General features: G+C 34.1%; 1 protein-coding gene across 1 annotated transcript; it reads left to right on the top strand.

The window, feature by feature from the left end:
- Positions 1-244: 244 nt before the first annotated feature.
- Positions 245-23,277, top strand: SPOPL (speckle-type POZ protein-like). Its single transcript, XM_011995103.1, has 10 exons — positions 245-384; positions 573-694; positions 972-1,123; positions 2,620-2,747; positions 9,089-9,266; positions 9,348-9,403; positions 10,871-10,993; positions 14,765-14,907; positions 14,997-15,050; positions 18,982-23,277. The coding sequence occupies exons 1-10, from the start codon at positions 307-309 to the stop codon at positions 19,124-19,126; spliced, it is 1,179 nt and encodes a 392-aa protein (XP_011850493.1). The 5' UTR covers positions 245-306; the 3' UTR covers positions 19,127-23,277.
- The last annotated feature ends 3,331 nt before the right edge of the window (positions 23,278-26,608 follow it).

Here is a 26,608-nt window from a genome sequence, read left to right on the forward strand (position 1 = left end):
GGAGAACATGTCTTTACAAAATAATCTTATCTATAAATACTATGTTTGTTTAGATTTCAAGTGTTATATGTTACAAAAACTTATTTTATATTTCTCAAAATCATTAAATTTATTTAAAATTGTCACATGTTCCTTCATAATCTAGTTTGGGATAGTAATTGTTTCATGTCTATTTAAATATGTCTTCCCTCTTGATTCTGTCATTTAAACTTTTTAATCAGTACATCAGACTCCTTTCCTTTGTAGGTAAGGTAGTCAACTGTGTGGGGTACTACGTAAATCCTAAAAGACTACAATAAAGTGGCAATGTCTCGGGAACCCACCCCACCTCTACCTGGAGATATGTCTACTGGTCCCGTAGCAGAAAGCTGGTGTTACACACAGGTACATGCTCTTAAAAATCCCTCACTTTATGTCACTTATAAATTTTACAGTATGTTGAGAATATTATTGTGAAACACTTTGCCATAGTTATTAGAAGTGTTAGAAGACTGGATCATAGGCTGTTGAACATGTAACAAGTTAAAAGTATTAGCGTCATCATTATAAAAGTGGTTTTCTGAATCTCTTAGGTTAAAGTAGTAAAATTTTCCTACATGTGGACCATTAATAACTTCAGTTTTTGTCGAGAGGAAATGGGTGAAGTGTTAAAAAGTTCAACATTTTCATCTGGCCCAAGTGACAAAATGAAATGGTAAGATTTTTGTTTGCTTTGGATTTTTGTTTTTTGTTTTTGATGTGATCATCATCTGCTCATGATTTTGTTGTTGTTATTGTTCCTGAATGAGTATTAATATAATTTCATATTAGATTGGTAATATATTCCTAATCATGTGGGGAATTATAAAGAACTGTGAGGATGTTGACAGGAGTGCTGTTTGTGATATTAACACATGATTTCAGTATTCTCTCTCTCTCTCATGCTTTTCAAGTATTATATTCCTCCATGTGAGCTTATTGTTTTATTTTAGGTGCCTGAGGGTAAACCCAAAGGGATTAGATGATGAAAGTAAAGACTACTTGTCCTTGTATTTGCTTTTAGTCAGCTGTCCCAAAAGTGAAGTTCGAGCAAAATTCAAATTTTCCCTTCTGAATGCTAAAAGGGAAGAAACAAAAGCAATGGGTAAGTGATTTGCAAACTGAGTGAAGACATTTCTGTAACTACATGTTGTGACTTCTTCTGCACCTTTACCTGGAAAAGTCTGGGACTTTTTTCCACTAAAATCTGCTTAACCTGAAACTTTTAATTTGACCATTATTTAAATCCAGCAGAGAGCTATAATTATTTTACTGAGTCTTAGACTTTGTAAAACATGTAAAAATGGTTAATAATATTACTTCTTCATGTCCTAAAATGACATCCTAGTTGTCACTTAGAAAAATAGTTGCTGTTAGGGCAAGGTGCCTGGTTCAGTGCTTGGTATATATAATAGGTGCTCAGGAAACATTTCTCGCTTGCCTTTTTTTGCCAGGTAATAAAATCTGAAGAACAGTGAGAAAGAGATAGAGTGCCCTGATATTTTGTCACTAGAATTTTTTGAGCAGTAGATTGAACACTGACTGAAAGGAGCCGTTTTTCTTAGTTTCAGGGCTTATTAATTTCAGTCCAAAATTCACATATATAGCCAGCTGAAATGCAGTAGCCTTGAGCTTCATAATAGAAGAGTGATGTAGGAAATGTACATTGTGTATGGCAGAAGAATAATATTTTCTAGAAATGAATCACAGAATCAAATAACTTGATTACAGAAAATTCACATTCACATACATTTTTAAATAATATATTGCTAACATAATATATATTTTCACATTGTCTTACCTTAAGATAGTGGAGTATTTCAGGTAGATTGATTACTAATTTTCCACTTCCATTTTATTCTTTGTATAATAGATGATGAATACTTTCTGTAGAGGATCTTGTTTACTGCCTAGTGTATAGTTGTTATAGAGTACCTTAGGCATTTGAAATATTTACTTCAGATATGTATTAAATCTATTACAAATTACACGAAAAGCATCTTTTGGACTTTTATGAAAAATTCTTTTTAGGGGAGAGGAGGTTATGTCTGGAGACTTAGGAATGATAAAGGACTTTATTTAGCTTTTTCACAGGTTCATGAATTTTTCTATAGTTGGATAAAACTTAAATCAGTGGGATGGTTATGCCAGGAAAGCTTAAACATGCCTTGGTATTTAGAACATCCGTTTTTAAAGGGAGAAGCAGGAAATAAGATGTATGTTTCTTACCAGATTCTGAGATTAGATGATAAGTAGTGTGCCTGTACCAACATGTTTTGATCCTATTTCATTGTCTTTTAGGGCCTAGATTGTTAAAAAGGTCTCTTCCTTCTCCATGACATTTGATCTGACTTTTCTATTTGAGATCCAGAAGTCTGAAATTGAGCTCATTGACAATGGCCAAAATTGAGTAGGCATGAGAAGTTACTGTGTCTACCCGACTTAAAACTCTTACGACATTTGATTTATAAACACAAATATCTGCAATTTTTATTATGGATGTATTGGCAAGTCCTGTTTTCACACATTTAACTGTGTTACCATGTTTAAAAAGTCTCTTGGATATTTATTTTATTTAAACTCTATTCTGTTTTCCACCAGAAAGCCAAAGAGCATATCGATTTGTGCAAGGGAAGGACTGGGGTTTTAAAAAATTCATTAGAAGGGACTTTTTGCTTGACGAAGCTAATGGTCTTTTACCAGATGACAAGCTTACCTTATTTTGTGAGGTGGGTACATCTTTTATTCTAAGGAACCCCATGGTTTATTTAGTGATATGGCAAAAGTATAAACTGGATTAATAACCCTTTAAAAATTAATTGGTATAGTTCATCAAGTTTCATTTGTAAATTTTTGACTAGAAAAAGCTGTAGAAAATTCTTGACTACAAATCAGTGTAATAACCCAGTCTGGAAACATGTCGTATTTCTAGCTATAATTTGTGTGTACACTTATACTACAACACTACATCCTTCTTCTCTTGAAAAGACTGTGAATGTGAATATGTGAACATTCCTAAATATTTTCTTCATTCTGAATAACTGACATATATTGTCACTTTTTAAAAAAATTTTCAGATTGATTGTATTCAACATTATTACTGAGAGTTTATCAGTTTGAACCCAGAAGTACCTGGAAAACATTGAGAAGCTTTCTGATTATTCAGGCAGTTGGATTAATCTAATCAAATAGCATTCTAAGAAATAGTTCTCAAATTTTTAAGATATGTATGTGTCTATTGACAAACTTATAAGGTGTAATTATGTGCATAGAATGGCATATTTTGAAAGTTACTACCATTGCCTCTGCCGATAATGTACACTTATGATTTGTCCTAATTTGATGTTTGGATTTGCTTTTGTCATGTTATCGTTAGGTAGTTTTATCTATATGAATTTTTGAGATTCACCTTTGGACTGAATTCAAGGATTATATTTTTAACCAGTACAGTTTATAGAGAATATACATCAGTAACAATTTTATCAAAATGTTTAAGGCAGTTGATAATTTTCATAAGAAATATAGTTGAAAAGATTTTTATCAAGTATTCAACAGTAGATATATTTCAACAGATTATCATGGACAGATGAGTGTGTCAGGAGTATAATAACTTATTTAACTGTAAGTTAGCTGTAATCTTTTTACAGTAAGTGTATAAGATTTCTTGACAAGATTACAAACTAATTGTATGACATTATGTCAGAAGAATAATTGAAATATGCCCCCAGGGACTATATAATTGCATCTTATTTTTTACTTAGACCAGTTAACTGTATGATGAATTTATTATGAATACAGTTATTTGGTTGACAAAGCACATAGCACAAGTCTTATTAAATAATTGGGAAGAAGACAGTATTTGTTGCTAATTGGCAGATATTCTAAGTAGTATGCTAAATAAATATAGGTTATGCCATATAAAATTTTTAGCATCCTTACTGTAGAGTCTTCCAGAATTTTAGCAGTTATCCTAAATTTCAACATGTAAATTTTTAAAATGTTAATTTAGAACAGAAAGGATCTTGAAGACTATTTAATCCAATTTTAACAAAAACAAAAAATGACCAGCTAAAATAGTTTTAGAAATGAACCTCTTTAGAAAATACTTTTTTTTTTTTTTCAGAATTGAAATAGTATTTACAGATATTTTCCTAAGTACACTGTGCTGGAACCTAGACAACCAAGAAATTCAGAAATAAGGCTGAAATTAAGTTTAAGATTTGTTTTTTGTATGCTTGGTATCCATATGCTGCCTGCTTAGTGACCCCCGAAAACAAAACCCAACATGACATGTATTTTAAATTTAGCATCAATCAGATTCATTTTTGGATCCTGAAATACACATCTTTTTGCTGATATAGATAATTATACCCTGGGCACCGTATTTAGCATAGGTGGGCAAAAGGTACTTTTAACTAACATTCTTCATGCCCTCCATTGTTTCTTCCACCCCGCTCACGGATGCCCTTCCTTCTACAGAATCTCCAGCACTGCTTGCAGAAAAGGAGGAAGCATTGCACTACCCTTCCTAAAGAACTGCCTCCTCCCCCTCCCCTGCAAGTGGTGCTGTAGACAGGTAAGGCAGTTGGGTGCTACCCTTTTTGCACAAAACATAACTTAATCTTGCAAGTTCCCTACAGTGGTAAAAGTGGCCAGAGATAAGAGATTGGTAGCAGTGTAAGCAGCTCTGCCCTCTTTTCCCAAAGTGACACAGAAAACAGGAATTGAGAAATAAGTAGGATAACTAGAAAACTGGTTAGTTTAATTTATCTTTTGAAATCCAACAGATTTTAAATACTCTGATAGTCTACAGACCCATGCCATTTCATGATATACAGGAAAAATATATGTACAGATAAAATATATATAAACAAGTATTTCATGAGGTTTAACTAGCTCATTTTTAAGGACACATCTTTTATCCCATCCTGTTTATCTTTTGCTAAGATAGTGTCTTAGTCCATTTTGTGTTGCCATTAACAGAATACCTGAGATTAGGTAATTTTAAAAGAACAGAATTTTTATTGGCTCATGGTTCTGGAGGCTTTGAAGTCCAAGATTGAGGCTACATCTGGTGAGGTCCTTTTTCTCACATCATAACATGGTGGAAGTCATCACATGGTGAGAAAGACAGAGAAGAGGTGACGGGAAGAGTGGGGGTTGATGGAGGGCAGGAGGGTGTGTGTGTGTGAGAGCAGGCCAGACTCGCTTTAATAAACCCATTGTCTCAGTAAACACATTAATCCATTCATGAGGTTAGAGTCCTCATGACCTTGTTACCTCTGAAAGGTCTCACCTCTCAAGAGTGTTGCGTTAGGTATTAAATTTCCAACATATGATCTTTGTGGAATACATTCAAATCATAGCAGATAGTCTTTCTGTTTTAAAATAATTATATATGATAGTGGGTGGAAGTTGGGATTTATTTTCTAAAAAGCCCTTTCTTGGCAAAATGAAAAGTTGACTACCCTATTTCTGTCACCAGATTTTTAAAAAAATGACACCAGTCTATGAAAGTCAAAAAGTCTAAAACTCACTATTCTGGAAGATATTCATGTGAAATTCGACTGTTAAAAGTTTCTCACTTCGGAGCCAGTGTGGTGGGTGTTTGACTAGTTGATTAAAATGGCAAAATTGTAGTACTATGCAGCACTGGAAATTCCTGGCTTTTAGAATTAGTTTGAAAATTCAGATTTCAAAAACTGGAACCAATAGTTAGCTCTACATTGGAAGAGACCCACATTTTTCAGGATAGTCACAGATTAGATCCCTCAAATGTTCCTTGTCACTCTAAACTATATTCTTTGAGTTGAGCCAAAAGCAAATTTGAAAAAGGACTGTCAAATGACTTTGAGGTTTTGCTTTGCAACATGTAACAATTTTGAGGATTGCACATTTGCCTTTTTTTTCTTTTCTTTTCTTTTCTTTTCTTTTCTTTTTTTTTTTTTTTTTTTTTTTTTTTTTTTGTGAAAGAAGCATAAATTTGACCTCAGAAAAGAATCTCAGCCTTTTTCCTGAATTTTTTATTCTAGGTTCCATTCAGTAAGAGTATTCATTACCTGCATTTGAGTATGTAATAGATAAAACCAAATTTTTAACATTTTCTTAAATATAGGTATCAAGAAAATCAGAATCTATTGCATGTGTCAATTTTTAATTAGATCATTAATTTCTGCTCTATAAGTAGTCTCTTGAATACTCTTTGGAGTATGAAGTGTTAATTATGTGTCTTAGTTAAAATTTGTGGTTGCTGTGATAATACTATGTAGATAGGTATGTCAATAATACAAATCTTCTGAATTGTTCTTGCTTATACAGAATACAAATATAATATCAATATCTGTGATAATATTGTCTTTATTTTTTAATCCTTTTATTACCTGATTTTTTTACCAAATTTTTAATTAAGTTATTTTGAATTCGTTAAGAGACTGTAAATAGAATTCAAGAAATCATTTCTGAAATTAAATACATCATCACATTTTGTAACTCTGCTGTATAGATCATGCAAGCCATTGAACAGATCCAGTTTTTTCTCTCTAGAAATTTCAAGAGCAGTGCTTGATATGAACAAATAAATGCTGTTAGGGTCTAAAGAGCTGATCCCTTACGAAACCTTGAATATTAACACCAACATTTTTTGTGTCTATATCATTAGGTTATAATGTGTAGTAGAATAGGGCAGTTGGGTAAGGATTAGTGAAACTTTTTTTCTCTTTATAGTTATTAAAATTTTAGACATAATTTGATTAAAAACTTGATAAGATAGGAGAACCTTTATTGGCAGATTTATTTGTTTATACAATAGCTTGTGGCTGCCATACTTAGAGAAACATCTCATAAGATTGTTGTAATAAATGCTTTTTGATCATAATTGTGTTAATGTTGCTAATTTTTAAAAATATCAAAAAAATATTGCACAAAGAGCCATAAAGAAAGGAATCTGGGCCAGGCGCAGTGGTTCACGCCTGTAATCCCAGCACTTTGGGAGACTGAGGCGGGTGAATCACGAGGTTGGGAGATTGAGACCATCCTGGCTAACACGGTGAAAACCCGTCTCTAAAAATACAAAAGATTAGCCAGGCATGGTGGTGGGCGCCTGTAGTCCCAGCTACTTGGGAGGCTGAGGCAGGAGAATGGCGTGAACCCGGGAGGCAGAGCTTGCAGGGAGCCTAGATCACGCCACTACACTCCAGCCTGGGCAACAGAGCAAGACTCCGTCTAAAAAAGAAAAAAGAAAAGAAAAGGAATCTGGAGATTTAGGAGTAGTCTTCCTTTCGTACAAGCCAGCACAATGTGGTTTGGAACACTTTGTTTACCTTGTCTTTAGCACGGTCTGAAGTCTCTTTATAAAATAAGGTGAATAGATTGGATGATTTCTATGACACATATGATTTCAAACGGTTAATATGTAAATTTAGGGCAAAAGTGGTTAATAAAAATATCCTCAGAAAAATAAAAATTTTCTGGTTTTTCTTTAGAGGTGTATGTTCATTCACATGAGATACATGTTTGTATGTTTGGATGTATTGGGACTTCTGAGACTTAATCTTCTCCAGACATTTTACATAATTAGACTTTGTGTTAGCATGTTGGTAGTTTAGCAAATTTATTTCTGATTCTGTTTTCTGCATAGTTTACTGTATGTATGTGTGTTCTTATTTATATTTTACTTAATAAAAGCCTGATGAAATATTGTTAAATTAATGCACCTGTCTATTGCTGCGTAACAAATGATCCCAAAACTTAGAAGTTGAAAACAGCAATAGATGAGTAATGCAGCACTTTTTGTTTGTTTGTTTTAAAGTCATTTACTTTGAAACATTTACTTACTAGTTAAGGTAGTGTTTTCTTTAAATGTATTTTTTACATGTATTAAATGTAGTGTGACATTGTTAATAGCATAGTAGAATTCGTTTTTTAAAAAAGTGATGTGCAGCCAGGTGCAGTGGCTCACGCCTGTAATCCCAACTCTTTGAGAGGTCAAGGCAGGTGGATCACTTAAGGTCAGGAGTTGAAGACCAGCCTGACCAACATGGTGAAACCCCTTCTCTACTAAAAACTACAAAAATTAGCCAGGTATGGTGGTGCACACCTGTAATCCCAGCTACTCAGGAGATCTGAGGCAGGAGAATCACTTGAACCCAGGAGGCAGTGGTTGCAGTGAGCCGAGATCACACCACTGCACTCCAGCCTGGGCGACAGAGCCAGACTTTGTCTCAAAAATAAAAAATCAATAAAATTTTTTAAAAAGTGGTGTGCAAGACTTAGTAGTGTTTTAGGATATTCAGTATGTAGTCATCTTTTATGGGAAATAACTTAATCTATATTATATTGGAATCTCCATAAAAATAATACGTAATCATACCTACTTTTATTGATTATTAAGTAAATAAGGGTCTGCAAATTGAACTAAATTATATTGCTCTTGCTGTTCATCTTCCATAAAAGATTTTCATGAACTTTAATAATTACAATTGCTTTTGTGGAAGTTTTTGTACCTTAACATTTAAATCAGTTTAATATGTATTTAAATTAGTTTTACTAGAAGTGAAACATTAGGAATAACACTTTAAACACTTCTCAATTTGCATATCATAGACTGTAATTTTATCACCTTTTTTATACTGTAAAAAGTCATTTTGACTTCTAAACAAAATACTATGTTTATGTACATATAGTAAAATTTAAATGTAGATAGGTTTGAAGTGTAAGAAAATAAAAAAGAAATTTATTTCTCCACCTCACAAAGGTGTATTCTTGTTTGAGTTTTTATATCATATTGTGGCTTTTCTATTGAGAAGTATTTTTGTAATTAATAAGCATTCTGACCAATTGATAAGCCATTTATTTACATAAATTGAAAAAGATCTATATTATTTCTAATTTTTTCATTTCTCTCCTTTAAATTGTGTTTTTAATTTCAGTTTCTAGATATTATAAATTTTGATTAGGAGTACATTGAATTATCCAAATAATCTTAAACATAAAAAAATTTGAAGTATAGACTTAAACTAATTATTGATATTACTTTGTGAAAGTGTTTTTCTTGCTGTTCCTTTTTTATTAGGTGAGTGTGGTCCAAGATTCAGTAAACATATCAGGACATACTAATACAAATACTTTAAAGGTGCCTGAGTGTCGTCTAGCAGAAGATTTAGGTAATCTCTGGGAAAACACAAGATTTACAGACTGCAGTTTTTTCGTGAGAGGACAAGAATTTAAAGCTCATAAATCTGTGCTTGCAGGTACTTTCTACTTATGGGGTAATATAATACATTTAAAAAATACATTTATGCATAAAATAATGATGCATAATCTTGTTACAGCTCGATCCCCAGTTTTTAACGCCATGTTTGAACATGAAATGGAAGAAAGCAAAAAGGTAAACATGGCTTAAAGGCTAATATTTAATTTATATAAAGGTAAAGTAGTTGGGTGTATGTTTTAAAAGTAGTAGTGCAATGTTCTCATTGTCATACTGTGATAAGCAGGGAAAATTTTTACAAATAGGAAAAAATGTGTTCTATAATAGAATAATAGATGTAGCTCAATGTGGATGTGCAGTGAATATTCCAGGGAACAGCTATTTTTTCTGCCCATCTGGTAGGTAAATTAGATAGTTATTATGCAAAAGGATAGTTATCCAAAGGACTCTTCTGGTCCGTAGCTATTTGAGAAGTCTCTGTTCAAGGTATATATTCTGCCTTTGTAGACTTTATGGATTGATTTTTGGAGTCTGTTTTCTAGCAACAAAAATAACATAGATGACATCAGTATTATTGTATACCAACTGTAATCAGGATGTTACCTACTTGACTCCCCCAGATGTTTCTCTTTCACTTGTCATCATGAAATGTAGTTATGTTAGAGAGCAGAGGTTAATTCTTTGCTGTTTGCATAACTTGTGGACCGTACGGCTCCAGCTGGACAACTCCAGAGTTTATTCATGTGGCTCAATTTTATTCTTTCTGCAGAACTAGATGCTGCAATAAAATAACTGCTTTCTTTCTCAAATTTTGGTTTGGGGAGATGCTGTGATCAGCCTTCTGATCACTTCCAAGTTGGGAGACATCAATGATATCATATACTGTTGACATCAAGGGGTCAGAAAAATTTGCTGTCATTTAGTTAGATATTTAGCTTTATCTCAGCAAAGAAACTAAATACAAAAACATGCAGTAAAAAAGCACTAGTCCTCTTTGGACTTGACTGTTTTTCAGGTAAGCAAGGAAGTGCCAGTATGTGATAATACATGCCATTTTTGCAAATGGGAGAATTCTGAGGTAGTGGGCTTTGTTGTTACCTCTAGTAGCTTGCCCTACTTTTGATTAATTCTGGGAATAGAACTGTTTGTTATAGAGTCTTAGGTGTTGTATTAGGACCTAGGGATTCAACAAAGAAAGGGTTAATAGCCAGTGTCCTTTAGAATAGTGGTCAGAAACTTAACACAGATGTGTTTTATTTGGTTTATAGTTTTCTGTTTGTTTACTTGGTTTTTTTTTTTCTTTAACTGTTTTTAATTGAAAACTTGGGGCTCCTTTTTCCACATGGTGGTGCTTGGCTTGGTCTGAATATCTGGATATGGGCTGTCCAGCTGGCCACGGTTCCCACCTCTCTGATAGTGTATGCTTTTCCTCTTGGACTTGTCCACTTCACTTTGCCGAAGTACTTAATGAAGATGTACCTACCTCAATTTTAAAGTAGAATTTAGAAATATCTGTATATGTGTATTTGAGTTATACACTATTTTAGTGTAGATGTAGGGCTTTTAAATTACTGTCAAAGATTCACTTTGGTTCATTTGTGTGTGCATTTTTTTTAACTTTTTTGTGTTGTTTTTTGATATCAGAATCAAGTGGAAATAAATGATTTAGACCCTGAAGTTTTTAAAGAAATGATGAGGTTCATTTACACAGGGAGAGCACCAAACCTTGACAAAATGGCTGACAACTTGTTGGCAGCTGCAGACAAAGTAAGTAATTAGGTCTTAAGGAACCAAAATATACCCTCAAGCTTGATTTATATAGAATGCTGTCATCAATTGCAAACTCCACATAACTTGTATTATTTGTAGATGGCTCATGAGAGCTTTATAAAATACCATACAGTAGGGTAATCTGGAAATGAAATTTTTTTTTTGAAGTCACGATGTGAAAGCATCTTGAACCAGAAAGAAGTGATTTTTTTCATGGGAGAGTAACCTGTAAACTCAGTCGTTTTGAGTGTATATGGACTTCCATTTAAAAGAACACACACAGTGGCATATGTAATTTTCAGGTATTTTTAGTCTTGAGATGTAGTGCATGACCTTTTTTAAAAAAAGGAAAAAATATTGGATATTATGTAACTTGATTCTCTCCATGTAGAGATGGTTTTTTATTATGACAGCATAGAAAGAGCAAAAACAATATTAACAATTTTATAATACTTTTTTGTAATGATTTTTTTGAAGGCAGAGAAACTGCAGAAAACATCAGAAAAATGTATAAGCCAATGGTTCTCAATCATAAAAGCACATTCAGTATACAAGTTCACATATGCGTGTATGTGTGTATATATGTACTTATGCATGTGTTATGTGTCGATGGATGGTATATGTGTATATATACACATCATTTGAAAAATGTTACCATTGGGGAAACTGGACCAAGTGTATATGGAATCTATTTTTTCTGACAACTGCACATGAATCTGTAACTGTCTCAATAAAAACTTAAAAACACCATTTACAATAGCAGCATCGTCAGTACTAAATACATAGATATACATTTGAAAAAAGAGGTTTAAAACCTGCACATTGAAAATTACAAAGGTATATTGTGTGATGCTGAGGTTTAGGGTGTGATTCACCCCATCACCCAGGTAATGATCATAGTACCCAATAATAGGTAAGTTTTCATTCCTTGCCCCCCTCCTTCTCTACCCCCTCAAGGAGTCCTCAGTGTCTGTTGTTTCCATGTTTATGTCCATTACACAATATACCTCTGTAACAAACCTGCACATGTATCTCCCTGATTTTAAAATAAAAGTTGAAAAGAAAAAAAAATTACAAAATATGCTAAAAGAAACTCAGGAAGACTTAAATAAGTACATAAATCTTGTCCATGGACTGAAAGTCTCAATATTGTTAAAATGTCAGTTGCCTTTAAAATTGATAGTAGAGTCACCATATTCCTCTCAAGATTCTAGCAGTCTTTTTTCTTTCTTTTTTTTTTTCCCCCCAGAAGTTGACAAGCTGATTTAAGATTTTATGTGTAATAACTTTGGGGAAAAAAAGAATAAAGTAGAGGACTAACACTACTTGATATCATGACTTACTATAAAGCTTTAGAAATTAAGACAGTGTGTACTGGTGTCAAGATACACAAATAATGGAACAGAATAAAGAATATGAATATGAAAATAGACCATTGCATTATGAATATTTAATTTTTGACAAAGGTGCAAAGACAGTTTAGTAGAAAAAGGATAATCTTTAAACAAGTGGTACAGGAACAATTGAATGCTTACATGTGTACCTCAAACCATACATAAAAAATACGGCAGGCCTTGCATGGTGGCTCACGCCTGTAATCCCAACACTTTGGGAGGCCAGAGTGAACGGATCACTAGAGTTCAAGATCAGCCTGGCCAACATGGTAAATGAAACCTTGTCTCTACTAAAAATACAAAAATTAGCTGGGCATGGTGGTGTGTGCCTGTAATCCCAGTTTCTTGGGAGGCTGAGGCAGGAGAATCGCTTGAACCCAGGAGACAGAGGTTTCAGTGAGCCAAGATCATGCCACTGCACTCCAGCCTGGGCAAAAAAGCAAGATTCCATCTCAAAAAAAAAAAAGTAATGCAAAATGGATCATAAACCTAAAAATCTAAAACTTCTAAAACGAAACATAGGAGAAAGTCTTTGTGATGTTAGGTTAGGCAGAGATTTCTTAGCTGTGGCACCAAAAAATCTGTAAAAGAAAAAAATGATAAAATAGACTTCAATAAAATTACAACTGCTTTTCTTCAAAAGACAATAAAAAGATTAGCTACAAACTGGGAGGAAATATTTTGCACAGCAGATATCTAATGAACAACTTTTATTCAGAATATATTTGACTTTTGTATTCAGACTATATAAAGAATTCTCAAAACTCAGTTATAAGAAAACAATGTTATTTCTAAAAGTAGACAAAACATTTGAGCAGACATTTTCTGAAATAATGTCTGAAATACGTTAAAAGATATTCTAGTCAAGCATGGTGGCTCACACCTGTAGTCTCAACACTTTAGGAGGCCTAGGCTGGAGGATCACTTGCTCCCAGGAGTTTGAAACCAGCAAATGCAACATAGTAAGTCCCTATCTCTACAATTTTTTTTTTTTTTTTTTTTAATTAGCCTGGTGTGGTGGCATGTGCCTGTAATCTCAACTACTCAGGAGGCTGAGATGGGAGAATTCCGTTAGCCCAAGAGGTCGAGGCTATAATGAGCCCTAATTGTGCCACTGCACTCCAGCCTGGGCAACACAGCAAGACCCTGTCTCAAAAATAAACGATACTCAACATCATTAGGTCGTTAGGGAAGTGTAAATTCAAACCATCATGAGATATTCCTACATATCATTATAATGGCTAAAAGTACAAAGACCATACTAAGTGTTCTCAAGGATGTGGAAGAATAGGATTCTCATATGTTAAAGACATGGAAAAAGTAGGGTTCTCATATGCTGCTGATGGAAATGTAAAATGGCACAACCACGTTGGAAAAGTGTTCAACAGTTTCTCAGAAAGTTAAACATAAACTTACACTGTGATCTAGTGAGTCCAATTTTAGGTTTTTACCTAAGAGGAAAGAAAGCATATGCCCATACAGGCACTTGTATATGACTAACAGCTTCATTTGTAACAGCCAAGAACTGGTAACAACCCAAATATTCATCAGCAGTTGAATGTGTGAAACGTATTGTTGTATATCTATGTATGATGGAATAAAAGGGACTGAGCTATTGATAGGCAATAACATTCATTATTCTCAGAATAATTATACTGAATGAAGGAGTCAGACAAAAACAAATATGTAATATATGATTTCATTTATAGAAAACTCCAGAAAATGCAAAGTAATCTATAGTGATAGAAATCATATCAGGGGTATTACCTAGGGTGGGGCGAGAGGGAAAGATTACAAAGAGGTAGGGGGAAACTTTGGGGGACGATTGGTATATTTACTACAGTTATGATGGTTTTATGGCTGTATAAACTTACCAGAGTGTGAACCTTATGTGTACTTTATTGTGTGTCAGTTATACTGTAGTAAAGCTGCTCAGCATGTTACATAACATACACTAATAACTGCAAGAATGTTTAGTGGTTGTAAATATGATTTATTTGACATTATAATGAATTCATTCTTCGATACTGAGTGGTGGCAGCATGCAGTATACTTGGTGGTACACATTAGTGTTTGAAGTAGTAGAGAAGTGTATTTATTAAGAATACTGAGTAATAAGGTAGCTTTTTAGAATAAATCCTACTTTAAAAAATACACTTATGCAAATTGCAGTTTCCTAAACAAAATTAGTCTTTTTTCTAAGTACATTCATTTATATTTTCTTCATATTAGGTTAAAACAGTAACTTAAAGAATTTTAAAATAATTGTGAAGAATAATCTACTTTACCTTTATTTTCCAAGTTACAAATGTATCATGTATTCAGGAACTTAGTTGGAGTAAATGTTTAATGGTTATGTTTTCGTTTTGGATAGTATGCACTGGAACGGCTGAAGGTCATGTGCGAAGAAGCTTTGTGTAGTAACCTCTCAGTAGAGAATGTTGCGGATACCCTTGTCCTTGCAGATTTGCACAGTGCAGAACAGTTGAAAGCACAAGCCATAGACTTTATTAATAGGTAAGCTATGCTTATATTTCAGTGGGCATGACACCTTCAATATTTTTTCACCGGACTTTTTTTTAAGTATGTTTAAATCTTCAATGCAGGTGCAGTGTACTTCGACAACTTGGGTGTAAAGATGGGAAAAACTGGAACAGCAAGTAAGACGACATCAGTTTCTGACTTAAAGTTGCTCTGCATAAGTGAAATTAAATGTTTGCATAGCCTTTTGTTCATCTACAATAAGTATGAATCCAGATGTCATATGAAGCAAACTGCCAGTTATTAAAAACAAACAAACAAAGACTACTTAGTGGATTCCTGAGGCTGTGCTCCCTTGTAGGTCAGCTTCTAATGCAACCTCGGATAGATGCTGTAATATCTTAAGTGCATAATGCCATGTGGTATATAGCAGAGTCCAGGTATTGCTAGAGATCCAGTCTGTGCCCCTTCAAAAAACATTCCAAAAAGTGTGGGAAATAATTCATTTACTCTTATGAGGAATGTTACCCTCCAGATTTGCTGAGAAAGCCTTTTTGAAGGCTGACTCACTGCTTCTTAGGTTAGCCAGGTACCTTGAGTAATATGCTATATTAGACTAGCTTCCTAATATTCCAAAAATGGTAACAATTTGATATTCCCTTTTCCCTAGTGAACCTATAAGGAGTAGGATAGTTGCTATATCTTCTAAGACTGGATCTTGTGAATATGAGCATACTCTTGTGAATATGAGCATACTATTCTACTTTTTTCCCTTCTCTTATTTTTCATGACTTTAATATTCTTTGTAATTATCTGAAATCAAAATGGGGAGTCAATAGGTTGAAGTGTTTGCTTCTGATTTTGATTAGTTTTGCCTATAAACCCTTAAATTTCACTTCCTCAAATTATCAGAAGTTGATATAAGAAACTGGGAATTTTTTTTTTTTTTTTGACGGAGTCTCGCACTGTCGCCCAGGCTGGAGTGCAGTGGCACAATCTCGGCTCACTGCAAGCTCTGCCTCCTGGATTCATGTCATTCTCCTGCCTCAGCCTCCCGAGTAGCTGGGACTACAGGAGCCCGCCACCACGCCCAGCTAATTTTTTGTATTTTTAATAGAGATGGGGTTTCACCATGTTAGCCAGGATGGTCTCGATCTCCTGACCTCGTGATCTGCCCATCTCGGCCTCCCAAAGTTCTGGAATTATACAGGGGTGAGCCACCGCACCTGGCCAAATATTTTAAAGAATGAAATGAGTTAGTTTATTGACTTAATTATTTCCCATTGCTTTAATCTGTTTTGATATATGTGAAGTTGTTTAACTGAGTTCATCCTATTAGTTTGTAGATTCTGTTTTCTGAAAGTAAAAAAAAAAAGAAAAACTTTAAAATTATTGGTTGTCTTGTATAATATGTTGATCAGTGTATGCTAATATGATATCATCATGGTATTTGATCCTAGAGAAAAATTGTTTTGCGTTTAAAATATATTAGCATCAAATGTCAGTTTAGGATCCTTTGTACTTAGCCATTTTCAAGCTCTAGTTTTACTCTTAAGGAAATACTTTACATTTTATAACTTTTTCAGTGTCAAAAAATAGCTTGTTTTGTACCCCCTTGGAGAAGCTGTATTCATATTCATCAATAGATATTTATTAATAAATGAAAAAGGTATAATAGGTATCTATGTGATTCTAAACAACTAATTGAAATTTTGAACACAATGACACACTGGTATTAGGCTGATGCAAAAGTAATTGCAGATTTTGGCATTACTTTTAATGGCAAAAACCACAATTACTTTTGCACCAACCTAATAATTTGATGTTTGCCAACTTAAAAAATTGTTTTGTTGGTATCAGCTACTATTTAGTTCAGCAAACATTACTCTAGTATCTTCTGTGTGTCAAGTACAATGCTAGGTAGGGTACTGCATATAAAAATAATTTCAAGAGAAATTCTTGGTCCTGAGAAATTTATCTAATATAGATAGATATATAAATATATCATTTCATTATAATATGCTAAGTAATACAATAGAAGAATATGTACAAGCACTTGACTAACCCTGGAAATTTAGAAATGGCTTCCTAGAGATTGCTGAGTCTTAAAACACAAATAGGAGTTAGCAGAACTAAGAAGGAAGTAGCAAGCATTGCAGACAAAAGGGACAGCATGAACCAAAGTATAGAAGCGTAAAGTAGTAGTTGATCATTTTTTTGACAGATACTTATCTTTTATTATCCAGTAAATTCCCAAGTTACAGTGCACAGTATAGAGAATACAGTGGTGAGCATGACATATATTTTCCCTGCCTTCATGGAGTTTATGGTCTAGCAGCAGATTGATTAAACAGGTAATTGCAATAAAATGTGATGATAGAGAATATGTAGCATACCCTTAGGAGCATATAGCAGAGACTTAACCTAATCTAGGAATCAGAGAAAGCCTTTTCAAAAAATTGTTATGAAACTAAATACCAGAAATATTGTAGAGGTTACCATGGTAAAGAAGAGGGAAGAGAGGAAGAAAAGTACACCCCAGAAAAAGGGCATGAGATGTGCAAAGTTTTAATAATGAGAAAGAGCAGTATACTTTGTGTGTGTGTGTGTGTGTGTGTGTGTGTGTGTGTGTGTGTGTGTTGCGGCGGGGAGGTAGGTAATAAGAAGCAGGAGAAAGTAGGCAGAGGTCAGATCCTGAAAGGCCATGTAAAATAACATTAGAATTTTTAGATATTCAGAGTAGTAGGTGACCAGTAAAGGGTTTTCACCCAGAGTGGGACATGATTAGTTTTGCGTTTTTAACAATCTCTGCATGCAGGATGGAGAACGAATTGTGGGGAGGTTACGGTGGCGATAGTAGTTGAGAAACAAGGTTGAATACAGGTAGGCTAGTTGGAAAGTTATTGGAGTAGTTCAGGCAAGAGATGAGCGGTGGAAATTAGACTTGATTGGTGACAGTGGGGCTAGAGAGAAAAGAAAGTAAGAAATATTTTGAAGGGAGAATCTAGTATTTAGATATGACTTGGATAGTAGATGGCATAAAGGAGAGAAATGAGGCAAGGAAGGGTAACTAGATTTGTTGCTGGAGCATTTATTTACTGTTATTGTTTGGTGAGAGCATAGTGTACATAGGGTACAATAAGTAGTTCAGTGTCAGAGTATAAAATGCCAGATCATGGAAGGGGGGTTGGAAGTGTGGGTAGAGTAAGAAACCAAACATAATATGATGCTGTATTTGTCTTTCTAAAGAACTTGGATATGAGCAGTGGGGAACAATGAAGAGGGCCTCATATATTTGTGTTACCAAGGTAACATTATGGAAGCTCAGTTTGAGAGGAGCAGGAGACTAGAAGACCACTTAGGAGTCTGTTGTCATAGTCCAAACGTGAGATGATGTGGGCCTTAAACTGGGATTCAGGACATATCTGAAGCCTTTCAGACCTTAAAATAAGGTTTTGATGATTGGAGAGGAGAGTCTATGGTGACTCCCAGATTTCTAGCTTGCATCACTGGATGATGGTGGAAGTTTTAGCTGACTGGAAAGGTAGGAGGAAGAATTTGGGGTTGGGGAGAGGGATGATGAGCTCTCATCTGACAGTCCTGAATTTATGGGTCTTGAGGCACATCCAAGTGAGAAAACCAAGTGGTTGGGAATGAACTTTGTGTGGAGCCCTAGGATTTAGCAAATCAGTAGTTAACATCATTGAATTTCATAGTTAAAATTGTGAATAGTGGATGAGATAGAATGAATAATGAATGTTAAGGGAGAAGAGTAGAGTTCAATATTTGTAACTCAAGAGAAAATCTGCCTTATAAGAGGCATATAAAAGCAGAGAAAGGGGCTCTTGAAAGAGCTGGTACAGAAATGGTAACAATGAGAGTTGAACTGTGAAGACCTATGTCGCATGCTTTAAGGGAATAGAACTTCCAGAAAAATTTAATAGTTTCTGTTGCCACAGAAAATACCAGTAAGATAAAGATGGTATTTTAATAAAAGCAAATGATTCGAATACCTAGGTAAAAAGTGTCCAAATATTTTGAAATTTGCAGTGCAACAGTACATTTTGAAAAGTACTCTTTAGTAAACATCTTTTTAATTCTATTTCTCAGCCAAGCAACCGACATAATGGAAACATCGGGGTGGAAGTCCATGATTCAGTCTCACCCTCATTTAGTAGCAGAAGCCTTTCGAGCACTAGCATCTGCACAGTGTCCACAGTTTGGCATTCCACGCAAACGGCTAAAACAGTCCTGAAATCTTCCATGAACAGTTGAAAAATGGAATTGACTTTTACTCCTCCAGGTCCAGAAGGATTCTAAAACACAAACCATAAGCAAGAGTTGTTTCTGTTATTTTGTCCACAGAACAGAAGCTGAAAAAGCATATTGCTTGCATTTCAGGTGGATAATTTATGGTTTATTCTTCAGCTTTAAATTAGACTGATTAATTCACTTCAAGGCCTTAAATTATCTTCAATGACTTCTCTTGTTCATATAATACTTTAATTTTTTTTTTATTGTGCCTTGTCATTTTGACCAAGGCTATGCAGAATTGCACTAGCTCCATAATGCAGTAATATTGATAACTGAAGATATTAAGTTTCAAAAGGATCTTCCATTATTTTGCAAAAAGAAAAATGAATTTTATAGGGTTTGTCCTATGCTATCTCAAAGTTTAAAACTAAGTTCTCTTTAAAAGCACTTGTATTGGAGATTACCAGTAATGTCTCCAGTCTAAGTTCTATAAATATGGGAGAACCCTCTTACCTTCAAGGTAAGTTACGGCAATACACTGCTTCAATTCTAATTTATTTTTCATTTCAGGGGGCAAATATGCAATGAGTTGGCCCAGATTTTTAGTGACATTTGTGATGTTTGTCTTGTATGTTAACTGTCCAACAAACTGTGGGTTTATTCTAAGTTTACAATGATTAAGAACTGATTGAGGTTAAGATTTCATGAAGAAAGCATGTATTGTGTGGAAGTAATTTTTTTTTTTAATTTATACTGACCTACATTTATATGAAGAATTCTGTACATGTTAAAAGTAAGGATGACCAAATGTAAATTTAATGAGTGGGCCAATTAAGAAAGATATATATGCACTTTTACTGTGTAACTTTTGTATGCTGAATGGTACATATATTTTTTTGCTTTTGAGGGAATTATTAAGGTATAATTAATTGTGTCTTAACTTTTGAAAGAAATTTTTAGATGGAGACAACTGGGATGTTTATGATAATAGATAAGAAAGGTATCCTTGATTGTAGTTAAAATTGGTTTGGATTACAGATACTCATTATTGAATTGACTCCTATTTTCTCACATTTTGGAAAAGACACCTGAACAATAAATGAATCCTGGATAGTCAACTCTCCTTCACATAGTGAACTGATACTTGCCTGTGGGAGATGCATACCAAAGGAGAGAACCCTTAGACTATGTCAGGTCACACTGGGAACCTCCCCGCCTCCCCGTTTTTCTTCATTGTGTTTCAGTTACTGTACTAACATTGTGGATGATACTGAAATTCTGCATAATGTGAACAGGATAAACTATTTATAAACTGATTTTCATGGGCCAGTTCTTTATTATAAATGAATTTTAGCTTTAAATACATATACACGTTCAGTGGTTGATAGTTGTGTTCTCAAGGGAGGTTTGTTCTGGTGCATTGTCCTGGAGAAGCAGAAGTAGTCAGTGTCGGGGCACCACATCTGACTTACTGTGGTGGTGACAATGTGCTTCTTAAGGGCATGATTTATGTTTGACCACAAGGGAAAAAGTGTGTCACTGGAAAAAAATGCATATACCTATGTTTGCAAACATAACTATTCTTCAGATAAAAATCTGTATAATTTGTTTATTTAATGTTTGAAGTCAGGACAAAAGAAAAAATGAAGCTTGAGGTGTTTTCAAATAGACCTTATTTTTGCTATCTCTTTGTTAGGTGTTAACTGAAGCAATTTTAATGTATCCAGATTCATCGGGATTCATATTTACATTGAAAAAACTCAAATAACCTTTTGTTATCCACAACAACCTGGAGTTTAAAAAGATCGTATTTTCACCTGTCTTCATTACTTTCTATGTAGTTTCATTCTTTGTCGTGGTAACTTAAATTTGAAATTGGAAGAATCTCTTGGGATAGAAGAAAGATTCTTACCTGGTGATGGACTTCATCCTTCATCCTGTGTAAGGGTATTATGGGAGGTAGAAATTCACTTCCTTAAATCCGTCATATGATTGAGCCTCTTAAGTTTGCAATATTATAATTTTAAAAATCACATACACACATACATATGTATACATTTCCAATTTAAGATTTTTCGAGGATCTTATAAGAAAACAAAAATTCCCTCAGGCTATAGAATTATGTTGTTATATATCAGAAAAGTACTGATGTATCCATTTATATCCATTGCACACCACACCGGCACATTGTGAATTAATTCACCGCTTGAATCTATATTTCTAACCACAGTGACTTCAGTAAAAATACCATATAATGAACATTTCAGCTTCTTCTTACTTACTCGAGAGTTTATTGCAAATCTTAAGGATTTTATTATAAAGATTTTTTTTTTAGTTTGGTAGCACATTTTGTACCAAAAATGTCAAACACTGTGCTGTAAGAATATCCATGTGTGTAGAAATGTCCACTTTTCAGATAATATAACGCCTACCATTATACTAACAGAATCATATGGTAGTTGATTTATTTTTTTATTTATTATGTATATTTTTGGTATTGTGGGTTCTTGAGGCAATGATAAAAACACTTAATGTATTCTGACATGAGTGCTCTAATAGCCTCCTCCCCCTCATTTTTAAGCTACATACATTACTTTCAAAATAGGCATAGATATTCTGTCCAGCCTTTTGAACTATTAGCCTGTTCCTGTTTCCCTTTGTCACCTTAAGCAGGGCTTTTTCTGAGAAAGTAGTGAATGGTTTAAAATGTTACATACTATAAAAATAATCATTGAGTAACTGTTGCTTAGACCAACACTTAGAAATACTATATTTGTGCCTTTTCATTTTTTAATTTTAATGTGTGTTGATATTTGGAGCACAAATAATGAAGGTGCCATAATATGGCTTGCCAATGTTACCTCCTTGAATAGTAGTCATGTGTCATTGTCTTGAAATGGTAATTGGAGAACCTTGCATGAAATAATGTGATCATTTGTGTGTGTGTGTGTGTGTATGCGTGTGTGTGTCTGTGTGTGTGTAAATACCTGTATTTGTTTGGGGCTTGTGTGTGGTATGTTAAAAAGAGTGAATTTCTGGAAATAGAAATCAGTTAAATGTTGAAAGTTCAGGTTAGCAGAAATATTTCATTTAAATGTGCTTTACTTTGGAGGACAATTGATTAACAGAGCAAATGATAATTTTCAAAAATGTGATCAATTTACTGCATGATGAAATGTGAAAACAGTGCCTTTTTAGGACATCAGTTATAATAAAATTGTTTTAAAATATTAACAAAGATCTCAAAAAGTTGTCATGAACATTATTGGTTTTTTTAAAACTGGATCTAAATAAGAGCGTAGATGGCCAAAATTAGAATTAATAATTTACCCGTTTAAATTTTGTGCATAAGTTTAAAATCTTAATCAGAATTCTTTATAAAATGTGGGTCATAGATATGACCCAGTGTTACTAAAATAGAACAGGGATTGTGAAAATCCAACTCAACATACTTAAATATACTTGGCTTAGAGCCAAGCATACTTGACGAGGTGAATTATTCTGACTTGGACATGCATGCTCTTTGATGGATAAAATAAAAATATTCAATGTATTCTTACAAAAGAAGGTGGGTGGGTGAGTGGATTTGTTTTAGTGTTCTCAGATTATAAAGACAGCACTTTCCGCACACATGAGTGTATTTTACAAACCTTTTTTATACAAGTTAATGAGCTCTACTTTATTTAAGTGTTCATGGAATGATGTAAATTTTAGGTCCAGTTGAACAAATATTGAGTGCCTAACATATGCAGGACTAACTCCTTACTAGGAATGAAATCACACAGTGTCTTCTGTTTGCGGTATGTGAACTTTATGTTTGAAAAGAAATTCTTATATTTAAATTTTTCTGTTGTCAGAGTTTATCATTGTATACTGTAACCCAGTAAATTTTGCATTCAGTTTTAAAAAATGAAGATGTAACTTACGTGAGTCTCATTTTTGAAAATGAAATTCCACAAAAATTATTTAAAGATTAGTTCTTGGGGAAATTGATTTTCAAGATTCAAGTGTATAAAAACTTATATTGAACTTTTCAGCCTCGTTTTTAATTAGCTGATGTTAATGATAAGATACATAATACTTGTATCTTGTTGCTGAAAATTTTTTTTGCATTTCAACATGAGTTAAAATAAAGTTGTTACTACTTATTCAGAATTAATCGGCTATCTTGTGTTTATTTGAAAAATACATACTCTTTTTTAGATTGATACGATGCTTTGCAAAAGAGCCATGTATTTGATATGATAAATCATGCATAGTAATTGTCTTTTCTACATAGGTAAGCTCTTATTTTTTGGAACCAATTGAAGACATTCTTAACTGTGAAATATTAATATGCATTTATTTTAATATGTATGAACCATCAATACTGGATGACTTATTCTAATGCTATGTACGATTAATGTAACACTTAGAGATCACCTTTTCCCTGTCATTCCTATCCCGTCTTAATTTCAGTTATCCTAGACAGTTTAATCATTTGATGCTATCAAAAAGCAAATTGGGGAAGGATATTCCTGAATCAGTTTAACAACAGTAACACAATTCGTACTTTAAAATTATGGCCAATGTGGTAGTAGAAAGGCACAGTGAAAAGCCTTCCATGTACCTCAGACACACATACATGTACTGAATTTTCCCTAATAGAATAAAAGCGGGTTGAAAAATTTAGAACATCATCTATGCAAGTATAGTAAAGTAGGATAAGTGGTTAATAATATTATAAATGTTACTAATGAACTTTGTGTAACCTTTTGCTTTCTACTCTGCCGCAGCCAGTCCCCTTAATAGTTTGAGAACGTTGGGATGTGGTGTCTCCGTCTACCACCTCAGAATCATTTGTTCCTAAGAGAAGACGAAGAGTGGCATTTGCTTTGATCACTGTTTTTAAATAGAATACACATTGGTAGAAATCTTTCACATAATATGTTGTTGCTTTTGGGGGGGCTGTTGGGGAATACCAGAGAGGTCTGCATGCCTCTGCAGTGCACAGTGGCAAGCAAAAGGTTTGTCATTCCTGTTGTCCTCTAGTGCTTCCTTTCCACCTCTCCCTGGCTCTTCCCCCACCCCCTTGTTCCTTTTGTAAAGGATGCAGGTGTAGTCTTTTGCCAGCCTGTGACATAACACCTGAACAATTTCTATGGTATCCTACCCATTTGCTGAGATTCAAACCAGGCCTTAATCGATAACAAGCAAAGAGAAAAAAAGGTGGGATTTGTAAATAACAATTACAGCAAAAAAAAAGTGCACTGAGAACTCTGCTATTCTGCTCTAAAATAGAGACATTGCCATAAGCAGAGGTTTTTAGACTGTTTTTATAAAGTCCTAAAATAATTGTGATAGTCATTATAAGAGGCAAAGATGAAAAATGAGAATGACATGCAATTGAAAAAAGGTACTAAAGTTAGATGCATTAAATTTGATCAACACCAGAAATGATAAATCAGACATTTGAATCAGTAGAAGACAAGGTTGAGAAATGTTCCCAGATTATAAGGACAAGAATAGAGAGATGAAGAAAAAGACAATTCAGTTTAATTTATATTAGCAGTTAATTAAATGGAGTGCCTGGCACTGTGTAGAGCTGTTTACAGTGATAAAGTAGAAATGGTCTGTGTGTTCATAAAGTTTATTTTCTTGAAGAAGGTGCAGTCATATAATAGTAGGGGATAATTGTGATAGGAATACAAGAGGAGCCCCTAAACTGGGATGAGGGTGGGAGTCCCAGATGACTTTTCTGAGGAAGTGATGTCTAAATTGAGATTCAGTGGAAACCAAGCAGGTTAGTGAGGGTGTCATCCAGCCCATTATTTGAAGTCTTAGAGGCTGACCAAGGTTCATACAGAACATTTATAGAAATGAAAATGAACATGACTATATCCTACTGTGTAAAGAAGAAAGGACTGACACAAACCAGTAAGGCAGGGTTACAGTTTATTACAAACCTTATTAAAGGAACCTGACTTAACCTGAGAGGACTGAAGTATTTCAGATGGGGGTATTTCATGCTGATCAACAATCTGTCAATCTTTACATAGTTTGGAGGGGGCTTTTCCCATCAAGGGGAGAGTTGAGAGAAAACATTGAAACAACTTGAAAATAAATTACATATGGTAGAAGGGAGAAAGAGGAGTTAAGAGTGGCTTCCAGGTTCCAGGTTTTGCATTTGGCTAACTGGGTGGAGGGTAGTTCTGTTCACCGATAGAGTAATCACAAGAATGGGAATATTTTTGGGAAAAAAAAAATTTCATTTGGAGGCTGTTGAACTTAGGGTTCCTATGGTGCATTCTGGTTGGATATGTGAATCATAAAAGTGATCTCAGTTATAAACAAAGTAATCATCAATACACAAATGATAATCTGCTTATGTAGGCTGAAAAGAAGGCAGCTTAGGGTAGAAACATAAAATTTTATCATTATGCTAAAAAGGATGCATAATAAGATTAAATCAGGAACATTTCCCTCCAGGAAGTTGGAGAGGAGAATGTTTCAGGAAAAGAGATGTCTAACAGTGTCACGTTCTGCTGAGTGGCCAAACAGGAAGTTAAAATGTAAAAGATTTTTCAAAGAAGAAATGAAAGGAATCTTTGAGGAAAGAAGTAGATTCTGAGTGAGGAAATGGATTCTCCAAGTATAGGAGAAAGTAGGCCTATATTTGGAAATTTTATACAATTGTCTTCCTAGGAGACTCAAATTTAGAATTTCATGCCAGCTTTGTAAAATGGCTAGGAAAATCTAGAGATAATCCACAGGATATATGTACTGACAGAAACCATCGATGGGAAATAAAATCCCAATCACAGTGGCAGAAAATAAAATGGAAAAAGTCTAGGAATTTTCTTGAGACTTAGGGACTCTACAAGGAAGAAAATATCCCACAAAATTTTACTGGAAGATAGGAGAAAAAAAATGAATACTACATAAAGTAGAAAAAATAAGCCATACTATCATGTACTGATATTTAATAAAAATATACTTGAGGAAAATATAAGACAAGAATATAATGATAATATTTGTCTTCAGATTATGTACTGGGGTCGTTTGTTCCAATGTACTGCGTTTTCCAAGCTTTTCATAAAACAATGTATTACATTATTAATAAGAAAAAAGGTTATATATTTTTAAAATGTACACGCTGGGCAAGTCAGTATATCAAAGCTATCCAGAATGGCAAAGATGGTAAAATCAAAAACAGTAAATCAGTGAAATCATTGACTACACCAAGCTTGGGAAAGGTAATATAGGTCATGTGGTTGATTTGGCAGTTTGTATTTAATTCTTACGCAGACCATCATTACTAATGAGATGTTTATAATCATTTGGAAGTAATGTGGCATGCAATTGCTAGGATAATGTAAATTCCTCTTATTTTGAAAAGACATTTTCCGGTCAGGTGAGGTGGCTCATGCCTACAATCCCAGCACTTTGGGAGGCTGAGGCAGGCAGATCACTTGAGCCTGGGAGTTCAAAAACCCGTCTCTAC

This window comes from Mandrillus leucophaeus, unplaced genomic scaffold (genome assembly GCF_000951045.1).
Source record: "Mandrillus leucophaeus isolate KB7577 unplaced genomic scaffold, Mleu.le_1.0 Scaffold471, whole genome shotgun sequence".
NCBI classification, from domain to species: domain Eukaryota; kingdom Metazoa; phylum Chordata; class Mammalia; order Primates; family Cercopithecidae; genus Mandrillus; species Mandrillus leucophaeus.